The sequence below is a fragment of the Drepanopeziza brunnea genome (genome assembly GCF_022702325.1).
Source record: "Drepanopeziza brunnea f. sp. 'multigermtubi' strain 214-2 chromosome Unknown ctg2, whole genome shotgun sequence".
Classification (NCBI taxonomy): Eukaryota; Fungi; Ascomycota; class Leotiomycetes; order Helotiales; family Drepanopezizaceae; genus Drepanopeziza; species Drepanopeziza brunnea.
Window position 1 is genome coordinate 2,337,666 of NW_027094065.1, and position 12,767 is coordinate 2,350,432.

The 12,767-nt window shown below is 53.3% G+C and overlaps 3 protein-coding genes across 3 annotated transcripts; 1 reads left to right on the forward strand and 2 right to left on the reverse strand.

The window, feature by feature from the left end:
• Window positions 1–2: 2 nt before the first annotated feature.
• Window positions 3–1,030, forward strand: L3040_001819 (uncharacterized protein; the record flags this gene model as incomplete). The annotated part of the gene is made up of 4 exons (XM_007294489.1): window positions 3–146; window positions 427–599; window positions 697–836; window positions 924–1,030. The coding sequence occupies 4 exons, from the start codon at window positions 3–5 to the stop codon at window positions 1,028–1,030; spliced, it is 564 nt and encodes a 187-aa protein (XP_007294551.1).
• Window positions 1,031–2,382: 1,352 nt separating this feature from the next.
• Window positions 2,383–3,840, reverse strand: L3040_001820 (uncharacterized protein; the record flags this gene model as incomplete). Its single annotated transcript, XM_066156906.1, has 2 exons — window positions 2,383–3,518; window positions 3,585–3,840. 2 exons carry the CDS (start codon window positions 3,838–3,840, stop codon window positions 2,383–2,385), a joined length of 1,392 nt encoding a protein of 463 aa, XP_066012912.1.
• Window positions 3,841–7,740: 3,900 nt separating this feature from the next.
• Window positions 7,741–10,435, reverse strand: L3040_001821 (uncharacterized protein; the record flags this gene model as incomplete). The annotated part of the gene is made up of 6 exons (XM_066156907.1): window positions 7,741–8,185; window positions 8,263–9,062; window positions 9,110–9,212; window positions 9,368–10,010; window positions 10,059–10,086; window positions 10,151–10,435. The coding sequence occupies 6 exons, from the start codon at window positions 10,433–10,435 to the stop codon at window positions 7,741–7,743; spliced, it is 2,304 nt and encodes a 767-aa protein (XP_066012913.1).
• Between the last annotated feature and the right edge of the window lie 2,332 nt (window positions 10,436–12,767).

Consider the following 12,767-nt stretch of genomic DNA (forward strand, 5'->3'; position numbering starts at 1 on the left):
ATATGCCTGACGCAGAGCCCAAAGTGACGATGCCCGGTGTAGCCGAGGGAATAAACTTGGTTGGGGTGCCAGTCGGAGCCGATGTCTCAGCGGAGGACAAGGTGCGAGCTCTTTTCGAAGGGTCCATGGCCGAGGAGATTTATGGGGTAGGTCTCCTCCTCGTGTTGATTCTTGTTGTTTGTTTTATTTGTTATTGTTTATACGTTTACTTTCGCTCTTGGGCTTGTTGTCCTGGAGCATCGAGATTGCAAGCCATTAAGTGATATCAGTACTGCTTCTGTTGAGACTCATAACGAGTCGACATCCGGCATTCCTTCCGCCCTGCGTTTGTACCTTTCTTTACATGCACAGTCAGAATCATGTTACCCGCCTGCAGCTCTCTTCACACACTTCTACACTCCAGCAGGAGCTAACTCTTAACCCCAGTCCCAGGGCTGGGCCGCCCACCTCTTCCGCAACGACCTCAAACTCATCTCCGCCTCCGCCCACCCAACCGGCCGTGTCCTCTTCCGATACACAGTGCAGCCCACCCACTGCAACCGACTCGGCAACCTCCACGGCGGCTGCACGGCGACCATCTTCGACCTCGCTACCACCTGGTGAGCCCAGATGTCCCCATCCCGGTGTTCCTCCTTCCCCTCCCCGAACGGTACCCTTTCTCGCCGCGGCCAAAGCTGACGTTCCTGACCCCCTCAGCGCCCTGCCCCCCATCGCGGCACCGGGGTTCTGGGTCTTCGCCGGCGTGAGCAGGACGCTGAACGTGACGTACCTGCGCCCGATCCCGGTGGGCGAGACGGTGCTGGTCGAGTGCGAGGTTGTGCACGCGGGGAAGCGATGTATGTCTACATGTATCCCGCCTTGATTTGTGCACGATGCTGGCACCTTGAGTGCAGTGAGGGTTCTGGTACTGACCATTGGTGCAGTGTGTAGCTTGAAGGGGAGCATGAAGCGGGAGAGAGATGGCGCGGTGATGGCGACGTGCGAGCATGGGAAGGTGAGTATCGATCCGCCGGTAGCCGGGAAGCTCTAGGGTTGGCAAAGGGGTCGGGTCAAGGGAAGGCGTAGCGAACTTGTACTCCAGATAACTATACAGAGTATGTAGAGCTGTAGGTCTGTAGTCTGGGCCATGGGCGGGTAGGAAGGGAGGTCGAGTGTAGAAATGCGATATCACGTTGCGGCGGACATGACAGGCTTCATTTACTCCGTCCACTCACTCTGTTTACTTGCTTCTCTGCGAAAAGTAGTACTCTCTCTCTCTCCCTCTCCTCTCCCTCTCCTCTCCCTCTCCTCTCCCCCCACCAAGCAAGCAAGCAAGCAAGCAGGCAGATTAATGGCCTACATACCTACCTATCTATCCATCTATCTACCTACCTACCTATCCATCTACCTATCTACCTACCTACCTATCTATCTTTCTTTCTTTCTACCCTACTCTGCTCTACCCTACCCTACCCTCACTCCGGGCCTGATCTCACTCCTCCCTCCTCCCTCCTCCTCTCCTCCCTCCGACCTATACATACATATACCTATACATACATACATACATACATACACACACACACACACACACACACACACACACACACACACACACACACACACACACGGACGGTCGATCATCATCTCCATCTTAATCCCCATCTTAATCCCCATCTTGATTAGTCAATATATATATATATATATATACATTTGCTGAGAGAAAGAGGATCGTGCAACATGGATAGGAGGTACCTGCCTAGGTAACGTAACGTGGTGTGGAGGTGGAGGGGGACATCGAGATGGATCGCAGGGGAGTCTCAAGAAGGCATTTGAATACTAAGTAGGGAAATGATATTAAGTGAATTGGAGATACATCTGAGAAACTTCTTCCATACACTGGAGTACATCACGACGACCGTTCAAGTGGAGCGGCGTGCAGAAAGCGCCCGGACTCCAACAGACGTGGGCACCGCGTAGCCCAACCATCTTCCTGATCGTCGCCTGCAGCCCGGGATTACGTGCAGCCGGGGACATTGTGGCAACAGGGAATCAATCTCAACGTATTTTGCTCGCTCACGAGCTTTGATTGGTTGGTACTACGTTCATAGTGATCCGTCCTGTCCGCCACACCGTCGTCATCCCCAGTTCAGGCGGGAACCATCCCTATGGATGCCCACCAGATGCACTAGTTCTCTCGTCTTGCATTACGAAGGCTCGAAAATGAAACCGATTCGTAAAACCCCCCCCCTCCCCCCGACCCAGTAACGCCACCATTCTATTGGACAATTCCCACGCTCAGAAACAGTAGCAATGCAATTTTTGTTTTTCACCCAGCCAGACACTTCTTGTCTGCTCGGCGTGTCATTAAATGTCGCTCGCAGGAGGCAGACGGAATAAACAGGCCTACGCGGCATCAGCAGATGCAACGGGCTCGGCTATCCGGGTGACCTGGCTGCCAGCCCGGATAATCTTCTTGCCAGCCGAGTCCGAGACGAAGGAAATGTCCTTGTTCTCGCGCTGAGCACGCTTCCAGATCTCGACCTCGCAACCGCCACGGATCACACCGACGCGCATCGTAGACAACAGGTTGTGGGCGGCGTTGGAGTGGTTGTAGACACCTCCGTTGAAGATGGCCGTCGCGTCCTTGCCGATGCCAGAGTTGATGAGAGCCTTGCCACCCGGGTGGTCCTTGACAAAGTCGGTGACGTCGTGAACGACACCAGCGACAGCGACGAGAGCACGGCCGTTCTTGGCCTCGGCTTGGTAGGAGTCCCAGTCGATGATGGGCAGCTGCTCCAGAGGAATACCCCAGTCGAGGGTTTGGCGCTTCTGATCGAGCTTCTTCTGGAGTTGTTGGAGACGGCCCTTCTCGATTTCATTTTGCTTGAATTGCTTGAGGTCGTACGCGAGGCCCATTTGCTTCCACAACCAGATAGACCACTTGGTAGGGTCATATTGGTGCCACTCAATGGCGTTACGGTAGTCGGAGGGGAACTCGTGGTGGAAGTTGTGGTAGCCCTCGCCGAGCGTGACGAGAGCAGTGATGACGTGGTCACGGGGAGAGTTGCGGTCGTCGAATGGTTGGTCGCCGAGCCAGTGGGCCAGAGAGTTGACGCAGAAGGTGGCCTGTTGGACAAAGAAGATGCGGAGAATTCCGGCGTAGATAAATCCTCCCTTCCAGTCTCCCCATCCGAGACCACTGACGAGACACGGGAAGACCATCCCCATGAAGATGACCGTCTTGATGTAGTTGCGGTGTTGCCAGACGACGACGGGGTCATCGTTCAAATCGGAGATGTCAGTACGGCCGATGCGCTTGGGGTTCTGCTTCATGATCATCCATCCAATGTGCGAGTAGAGGAGACCCTTGCGGACGGAGTATGGGTCCTTGTCGGTGTCGGTGTACCGGTGGTGGGCGCGGTGATCTCTCGACCACCAGCGGATCGAGCCTTCGACGGCTCCACCGCCCACGGCAGCGAGGAAGATCTTCAGCGGGAGACGGGCAGAGTAGGAGGTGTGAGCCCAAAGTCGGTGGTAACCTGGAAACGCTGCGTTAGCCAATGCCGTCGAGTGCAGGAGCTCCCAAGGGGGGGGGGGGCACATACCAGCGGTGATCCCGAGACCGGTCATAAAGTAGTAGGTAATGGCCCAGATGGCCGTCTTGAGCTGCAGCGGGGTCCAGTAGGTGGCCATGAGACCGTAGATGGGCACGCCCACAATGAGAGTGATATTGAGCCAGTTGACATGCTTATACCAATTGGCCTGGGTGATAGGCTCCTCGGTGATGTGAGACTTCTTGGGCTCGAATTTCTTGGTCGCTGGCTTGGCCATGCCAGATGGTTGCGTTGTGGTAGAGGCCATGTTGGGGGGTGAATGGCAGGGAAAAGGTTGAAGGGGAGAAAAGAAAAAAAGGTGAAAAAGTGTGGGTGGATGACACTTTATAAAGGTCGAGTGGATGCGAGAGGAAGCGGGAAGCGGGAAGCGGAAGTGGGGCGGCGTCGAGGAGCAGCTGTTTCGCAGGCGAAAGGCGAAAGGCGAATGGCGAGTGAATGCACTAAGCAACTTGTGGCCCCTGTGAAGCCCTGTCGGCCCTGGAGGTTGGGTTGGGGCGCGCTTCTTTTGGCGAGTGAAGGCGAATGAAGGAAACAAACCCAACTACCGGGGGAGGTGCGACGACCTACCGACTACAACGGTAGGTAGGTGTACCGTGTTCTCCCTACCGTACGGAAGAATCCGGCCGACATAGAGAGAAAGGGCTCCAATTGCAATTGACATTTCACACGCCAAGTGCGTAATCCGTAGTCCGGTAAGTCATGCCGAGAGGACTCAACACTTTTTTTCTGGTTTGGAAACGCATGTATGTACGTAGTAGTAGTAGTAGTAGTATGTCCTATGTACCTACCTACATACTACCATGTTAGACCAAAACGAGCAACTGACTGCAAATTCATGCTCGCTGCTTCCCCTTCGCCACCAGATGGCAGTTGCAAGACCGGATTGATGCAATCCAATCAGTATGTTCGTTCATCCGTTGCCCAAGTTCATCTTTTCACCCATCCACCCATCTCCCTCCCTATAGCCGTTCTGTCTCACTCCTCGTCCGATCTCCACTGGTAGAAGGCGGAGTCTAAATTTAGATTTTTCCGATTTTTTTTTTTTTCTCTTTTTTTTTAATTAAGGGTCCTGAGCGTGATGACGATGACATTTTGCCTCTTTTCACTTCGCCTCCTCGCCCGCCCCTTTCTTTATTTCCCTTTTCGTTTGCATGATCTTCCCCGCTCACCCCTTCCGTCTCCCGCAATCTTTTTTCCATGTGATCCTCCGTATGTCAATGACTATATGATCGTTCCATCGATGCATTCTCCCTGCGATAAGGACCCACTCGCTCGCGTCGCATTGGCTGGCGGGCTGGCTCACTGGCTCACTGGCTCACTGGCTCACTGGCTTCCTCCCTAAATCACGAACATCGACCCACTCTGCCTCATCTCGCACCTGCCCCACTCCACTGCCCTGCCCCGCCCCGCCCCATCGGCCCACCGCCCCACTGTCACTCTGCCCCTGGCATTTCTGTTGGGGCGCTAGATGCTAGGACACAGTCGTACAGTACGTAACCTAGTAAATGCTCAAACCTCATCAAATATACTCTCCTGCTTGTGCCAGCAACCGTCCCCATCCATCTCACCCACTCACCCACTCACCCACTCACCCACTCACCCACTCACCCACTCACCCACTCACCCCCCATCCCCCCATCCCCCCTTCCTTCATGGAAACTGCCTGAAATTCGGGAATTCAACAGTCCCATGTCTTGGGCCTTTCCGCCTCTCGCTCTCCGTGGGCGACGAGCTGGCCATGTCATGGTACCACGTGAGACAAGACCCCGTACCTGCATGAATTTGGCTGAGCGAATGCTTGAAAACGGAATAAGGCAGGCCCCAGTGAGTGGCAACCAAAAGATGACTCGGATGCAGCTCTCCTCTCTCCTCTCTCCTCTCTCCTCTCTCCTCTCGCCTCTCGCTCTCTCAACAACAGGACTCTCTCTACATAGTACGGCTTGGAAGATTCAACAACTCTTGTCGGATCCAACCTGGAAACCTGGACAGCTTGAATCCAACAAATGGCTGCCCATGTGCCACAGATCAATCTCATATTCCATGCCTCCGGATTATGCTGCATTTTCTCAACCCCGCATCCCCAATTCCCCAATCTTCTCCCTTTCCCCTGTGGAACTCGGAGAGTGAGCACCTGTTTTTTTGCTGCACGGGACCGAAGTTCCCATCAGGGATGGCTGATCACGTGGCAGCAGTCAATCTTGAGAGTCAGCCTCGATATTATAAAAAAAAAAAAAAAAAAAAAAAAAAAAAAAAAAAAAAAAAAAAAAAAAAAAAACAACGTGAGCTTCACGTGTGGACCTAGATGACAGGGGCGACTCGAGCAGCTTGTTTTAATTACAGTGTCGGACCCGGGATGGCCGGCACTTGGTCAGCAGGACCTTTCGTTCTCGCCTGTCTCGGGAGGAGTGGTCCTAGGAACTGGATAACTGATCCTCCTACGAGAGAGACTGGACACGAGGTAAAGGAATGCCTACTCACAATATCCACATGCTGCTGCCTTGATGCAGCCGACTAGAAGGTCACCGACCATACTCACTGTTCACCATCATCAGCGCAAACTCCCCCACTGCCAGGGATAGAAGGGCAGATCTTTCTTACGAGACTCCATAATCGGAGGAGATCCAAAGCGTGCACAGAGGATAATCGTTACCGAACATGGAGAAGCCCAAACCGATGAACTCGGCACTCCTTTCGGGCCGCCTATGCAGCACGGCATTCGAAGGATAGAGCATACAAGAGCCCGTCTCGTGCCGCCTTAAATACGAGCCGGAGCCACTGGCCCAGCTCTACAACCGCTCTCGATCCGCGAGACGCCGATGAGCATAACGGTGGGGCCGGTGGCGAAGGGCGGGAGCTGTTTCTGCAGCAGGGAGGGCGTCATGGACGAGATTTCGAGCACATGCCGTTGGCGCTGGTGGAAGTCGGAGTCAGCGTTATGCAATAGCAAGACGCGAGAAGGAGGGTCGTGAAACGATTCAGGACTAGAGACTCCCGAGATGTTCTCGAAGCGAAGGGAACAGAAACCGCGCGGATCAAGACTAACGTACTAAAGTACATCGGCGGAAGAGGTTCCGACTACGGAGATCAAGCCCGTGCCGATGTAGTCGGGGGTCGTGGAGGGGTGAAACTGTGAGGGGTTATGTCAGCGGTGGCGAGTTCGTTTTGTTGTCTGTCTGTCCCCATCTCGCTTGGGAACTCCAAGCATTGTTTTTTGGAATTGTAAATTTTTACAAGTTTTTATTTCTGGTTTTTTTTTTTCTTTCCTGTTTTTCTTTTTTGTGCTTTTTTTTTTCTTTTTTCTTTTTGGCACTCAGCCAGACGGATTTGCAGGAGAAACGGTGATGAAGCGACTTACCCGCGTAGTCTACCTGCATGGCAGACCGGATACCGCAGATGATGAGCGAGCGAGCTCGAGACTGAGGTACTGGGAGTCAGTCAGTCTCATGCGGAAAGTTTGCCTGCCGAGCCCTCAATCATGCTCGGGGAAGTCACTAGCCCCTGTTCGTTAATCTTTTCCAACTTTTTGTAACTTTTTATCGTCCTATTTTTTTATTTTTTTATCGATTCGGCCTTACGAAGTGTCGCCATCACCAAACCAAACCAAGTCAAACCAAGCAAGCAAAAAGAAGACGGAGGAGAGAGAGGGAGAGCAGCTAAGCTTCGGGACATTTGTATTATGTAATACTGTGCTTGGCAGTCTCCATGAGGCCATGTGTTGGATATTGGATATATCTATGCTAAGGTATAGATAGGTATAGGTAAAGGTAGTGCACCTCTCGTTACTTTCATATAAGCATTGGCCGGCGGCCAGCAGCGGATTGATGCTGATGTACCGTACCCACTCCATGCGTCGTTGATCGTCTGATCAACTCGCGGCCAACAACAAAGTGTCGAATGAATCGGCCGGCACACAGGTGTAAAGACAAGACAAGACAAGTCGTCTGTCTGTCTGTCTGTCCGTCTAGCTTGATCATCTGATCTGATCAGATTGGCTCTATCGAAATCTGCCATATCCTCCCTCCCTTCTCCCCTCTTACGAAGAGAGAATTGGTTCACGGCTTTGGCCTGGGCGCATTACGACGGTTCGTCTCGAACATTCAAGCCTCTCCCCTCTTGCTTCGACTCGACAGATGTCCAGGGCCTCCCCTTAACGATATCCAGGTGGTCCCGGGGCCCTGTACACTCCTCCACCACCACCCCGTCCTTCGTTCCAATGCCCCTGCCCGTCATCAAAGCCGAGGTCGTGCGTCTCGCGCCCCCGTTGAGCGCCTGGTAGGTGGTCACGGCCGCCATACGAGTCCCGCGCAACAGCCACGGCAAGCCGTGGGGGCCCCCCATTCCCCTTCCCCAACGCCGCCGGCGTGACACTGGATTTATCATCGACCAGGTTCAGCGAAGCGAAGATGGCTTTCATGTCTCGCAAATCCTCCGCCGGGATGTCCTTCGCCGGAGACGTCCGCTCCTCGACGAATTTGCGGATGGAGCGGATGATGGGCGGGTAGTTCTCGTCGTGCGGGAGCCACCAGTGCATGCACGAACGGTCGCGGAAGAGGTCGGCCATCTTGCTTCGGAAGGTGTAGGGGTATATATAGCTGTGATGGGTGATGGCTGTTAGCGCGCAGTTTGGGAAGAAGAAGAGTGGTAGGTAGGTAGGGTGATGGGGTTTTACCCGTTCGACTCGATCGTGGCCAACTTCCTGCGTACCCACATGAAATGCCTCTCGTCCTTCGGCAGGAACAAGGAGGTGATTCCCAGGCTCGCCTGACAGGCCAACACTATCCCCGAGGGCCTCTGGGGCCAGAACTCGAGGGCCTCGAATAGCTGGCAGCAGTCGTAGGCGATCCTAACAACCTCGGGACTAGGTTGTTTCTGCAACGTGAGAGCAGTCTGAAGCTTGTGCATCAGGTCGATGGAATACCAGTCGATGGTCGCGACGTTCATGATCGAGAGTGGCCCACTGTATATGATGCCGGGTAGGTACGGATTCACGATATCGTCCGAGGGAACCGGGCGCGCGCCGGAGAAGTCCGTGACGAGATATCGGCTATCTTGGAGGGCTGGATCCATCTTGGTCTTCCACTCCTCGAGTCTTCGCGCGATGTCTTCGTTCTCGGCGACGAACTGTTCGGTGGAGATCTCCCCTTTGCCCTTTCTTGCAAAGAGCAGTGACATGTCCGTGGCGTTGAGGCGGTGTTGGGCGATTGCAAATTCGATCTTCCACTCCAGAACGTTCGGTTCACGTGCAACTTGGTGCTGGAAGTAATCGTGTGCGTAAGAAAACCACTCCCTGGATAGTACCGTCGCGAAACCGCCCAGCAGCCCGGCAAAAACATCGAAGCGCATATACCAGCCAAGAATCATGCGCGACATCGGATCTTCCATGACCGTCCGCGGCGTGTAGAGCTCGGTCAGGATTTCGTAGGCTGCTTTCTGATGGCCGAGTAGGTTGATCCAGTCTCCCAGGAATTCCTGGAACGTCAGTACTGGTAGTCTTGATACACGCCCTCAGGTCATACCTCAATCGTTGCCAGCTGGAGGATTGCGAGTATCGTGCCATGGGTATGCTTCTCCCCCCTCTGAAGCGAGTTGAGGAGTAAAGACACGGCCTTGTTGTAATATCTAGTCATCGGGATCAGCTATTGCTCGTGGCGGTCTTATGAAAACCAGGCTCATCAAGAAGTCATAGGGATCAGCTATTGCTCGCGGCGGTCTCTGAAAACCAGGCCCATCAAGCGATATCCTTGAAGCAAAAGCTGTGCACCCAAATTACTTACTGGAGAAAATCTTGTATTTTGCCGTCCGGGGTGTGCAACGTTCGCTGAAACGCGGAGAATCCGACCACTGCGTATAGTAATGACTCGTTCCTGAAAGCAGCCTCAAGAAAAGTCGTTTGCAAGAAGTCTCTCAAGTCGGTTTTCAGGGAGTAGTGGAGATGCGTGATGTTTTCGTAAAAGTAAGCGAGGTAGAGTTGAAGGTCGAGAGGGAGATGTGACCAGTCGCTCCTCGGGGTCTCTGGGCTCGATCCAGGTTGCTTTGCTGTTCTGTTCGCTCTGAATATGCCGGCCGTGTGGTATCCCACGGATCCTTCTGTAGATGGCGTGGGTGATGAAGCTTTGTCCTGCACCAACGAAGGAGTCTCGGAACTGTGTCTAGTCACGCCCATCTGTGCGCCTAACGACTGAATGGTGCTGCTCGGTTGCATTCCGTATTCTGACATGCGCTGAGAACGTCTGTCGCCGCCCAGGCTTTCGTCTTCGTCCGGTATTGCGTTTAGTCGCTTCTCTTCGTCATACTCGTCGGATGACGATCCCGGATAGTCCTGTGGTGTCACATCGGTTTTTGAACCTGCCTTTTTCGAGGCCTTTGCTGAGGTTGAAGTTTCTGGATAGACGCATTCTCGGCCACCTTTCTTGCACCCTGGGGTACGTTAGATAGCTAACGGGAAGCAGAATCTGATAGACCTACTCTCGCAGATTGGATGACCCTCGTCGCACTACGCAAGTCAGTCAGTCACCAGTCAAACCGACGGTCACCAAGGATGAGTTGGAGTCTCTGACCTTGACACGGCGTGACCGACACGTGTAGCAGCCACTTCTTGTTCGGCGATGCTTCATCTGGTCCGAGCTTGTATTGGATGACCGTCTGTTGCGATTGGGTTTAGGTGCGTTCATGGTCGCGTCTTGGATTCCATAGAGAAACTGGAGATCTGCGTAGGAGGCTGCCGAACTCAACTGCTGTGGTGGAGATGTGTCTCGCGGGCGCGCAGTCCCGAATGATGCCACCGGCAGTCGAGAGTTTGGGCTCTGGCTATCTGGTGAATACTTGTTGCTTTGGTGGTTCATGACGATTTACCAGATGCAATGGGTCGGGATCAGAGGGATATATGGTGCAGATAGATGAAAGGAAAGACAGCCAGCCACCAGTCTAAGAGGGAACGGGCAATCGGTACCAAATCTCTTGAGGAATGGTAATACGTCTGTATCTCAGACGCACCTCTCACACGCACCCCAACGCAGGATCAGTACGTATACCGGGCAGTTGCCGGGCCGGTTCAGATCTCAGACTCCTCGAGCAAGTCGAGGCGCGAAGAGAAGAGAGGTAAGGGATGGTTCCCAAAGCAAGCAGGCACGTTTCAGAGAGCCAGCTAACAATATCTTGCCAGTCTGGAGAACTCGAGTATCGGGGGTTTTTTCGTTGACCTCCGGAAAAGGCAGCACCGCTCCAAGATAGCTCAAGTTAACCAGGCCTGCTTGCCGCCAGATCACAGGTAGTGAGTCGAAGGCCGTGCCCGCGAACAAGAAAGGTCACACGCCGACTACCCGCCTTCCAATTAATGAGTGAGTGAAGCTGTATAACAGCATTTGGCGTTTTGGTGCAACCGGGTGCGGATGGGAGTTGGGAGTTTCGCTCTGAGCTCCCGAGGGCTTGGTTAGTTGGTTGGTTGGAACTGAGACGATTGTTCCCAATTTGAGCGCTCGTCCGTCCAGTTGCTATGATCTCAGAATTAATAATGATATCCTTGGCCTATACAGAAGTTGGCTGACGGGGGAGGGGCCGAGTCGAGTAGCCAGTTGCAAATCATGGGGGCACAGAGTGGCGCGGTTTTATGCAAGAATGCTTGCTGCTTGCTGGTTGGTGGTAGGCGGTGGTGATGGTGGTGGTACTGTGGAAGATCCCCCGTCCCAGTTCCCGGCCGTGAGGTTTTATTATGGCTGGCAGGGCGCAAGGTGAGAAAGGTAAGGAAGGTTATCTCCAGCCGGAAAGGGTTGTTGTTGTTGTTGTTGTCGTTATTGAGACCACCAGATGCAAATAAAGGCCGGAGACGGAGGAGGTCGTCTGCATGCAACTCCTCGACGCGAACGGCGTCTGACGTGACGGCGAAAGGAGAGAACGATGAACTTACGATTGAGTCTGTCTTCGAAGGTCATGTCATATCCGAGGAGATTGAGCTGTATGAGCTACCCAGCCCAGTGAAGATCATCCAGGCCAAGGCCAAGGCCGTGCAAGCAAGTGCCCCCCCCCGAAGGCAAAGTAAATTATATTAGAAATATATACGCCTTCAGTCTCTCCCGAGGCGAGACGAAACGGCCTGTCTCAGTCTCAGCATCTGGGAGACGTGTTGGAGGGCATGCAGATGGGGCATCTGGCATCTGGCATTTGGCATCTGGCATCTGGCATCTGTACCTGGCCTGGAGTAACGGTGCCTCGAGAAAGCTGGGGGGCGTGCGTCGCTGGGCGGTATTGTTCTGTGATGGGATCTAGATAGGGGTAAAAGTATAAAAGAAGTATATTATAGAGGTGCATATACCTATTTATAGTATGCAGAGAAGAGAGAGGGAGAAGAGAGAGAGAGAGAGAGAGAGAGAGAGAGAGAGAGAGAGAGAGAGAGAGAGAGAGAGAGAGAGAGAGAGAGAGAGAGAGAAAGAGAAATAGCACAAGTAGGTAGTATACTCAAGTACTTTCTTGTCAGTAAATAAATCGGGGTATGATATAATACGACGGATTATTAGATTGGATTGAGATGCTAGGATGTCTTAATCAATATTGGTCGATTTGTTGGCTGTCAACTGGCACAGCTTAAGACAAAGATTGATTGATGATATGGAGGTAGAGAGAGCGAGAGAGCACAGAAGGATAATTAAGCAGGTACTGACTGACTGGGTTGTATTTTACATCCGCACTTACAACTAAGGCGATATGATAATCATACAGCTAGGTACCTATATACAACTACTCCGTACATGGCAAAGAGGCGACATGCGGCATCCACGGCTCTGCATCGGCATCGGGCATCGGGCGTCTCATCTCACCTCATCTCATCTCATCTCATCCCATCCCGTCTTGATCATCCCGTTTGGCATCGTCCTGTTCCTCGGGCTTTTGGGCCTTTGGACGCAAGCCCTTTTTGCCTCCCACGACAACCCGCAACGGCACTCATCAAAAAATGGGCACTTCCAACAATGCAGCTGCGGCTGCAGCTCGCAGTCAGGCTCGAGGTCAGGTAGTTGTAGATACGGAGGGCTGAAACATCGCGGGCGCTCCTCGTGTCTGACACGTTCCGTGCGAGGGCTCGAGGCTTGATCTCAATAATCCAAGTACCTCGAGATCTGGCTGAGCTACTGCGATCACTGCAAGTGCAGATACGACAGGTCGCATGGAACACCTTTGCCTCGA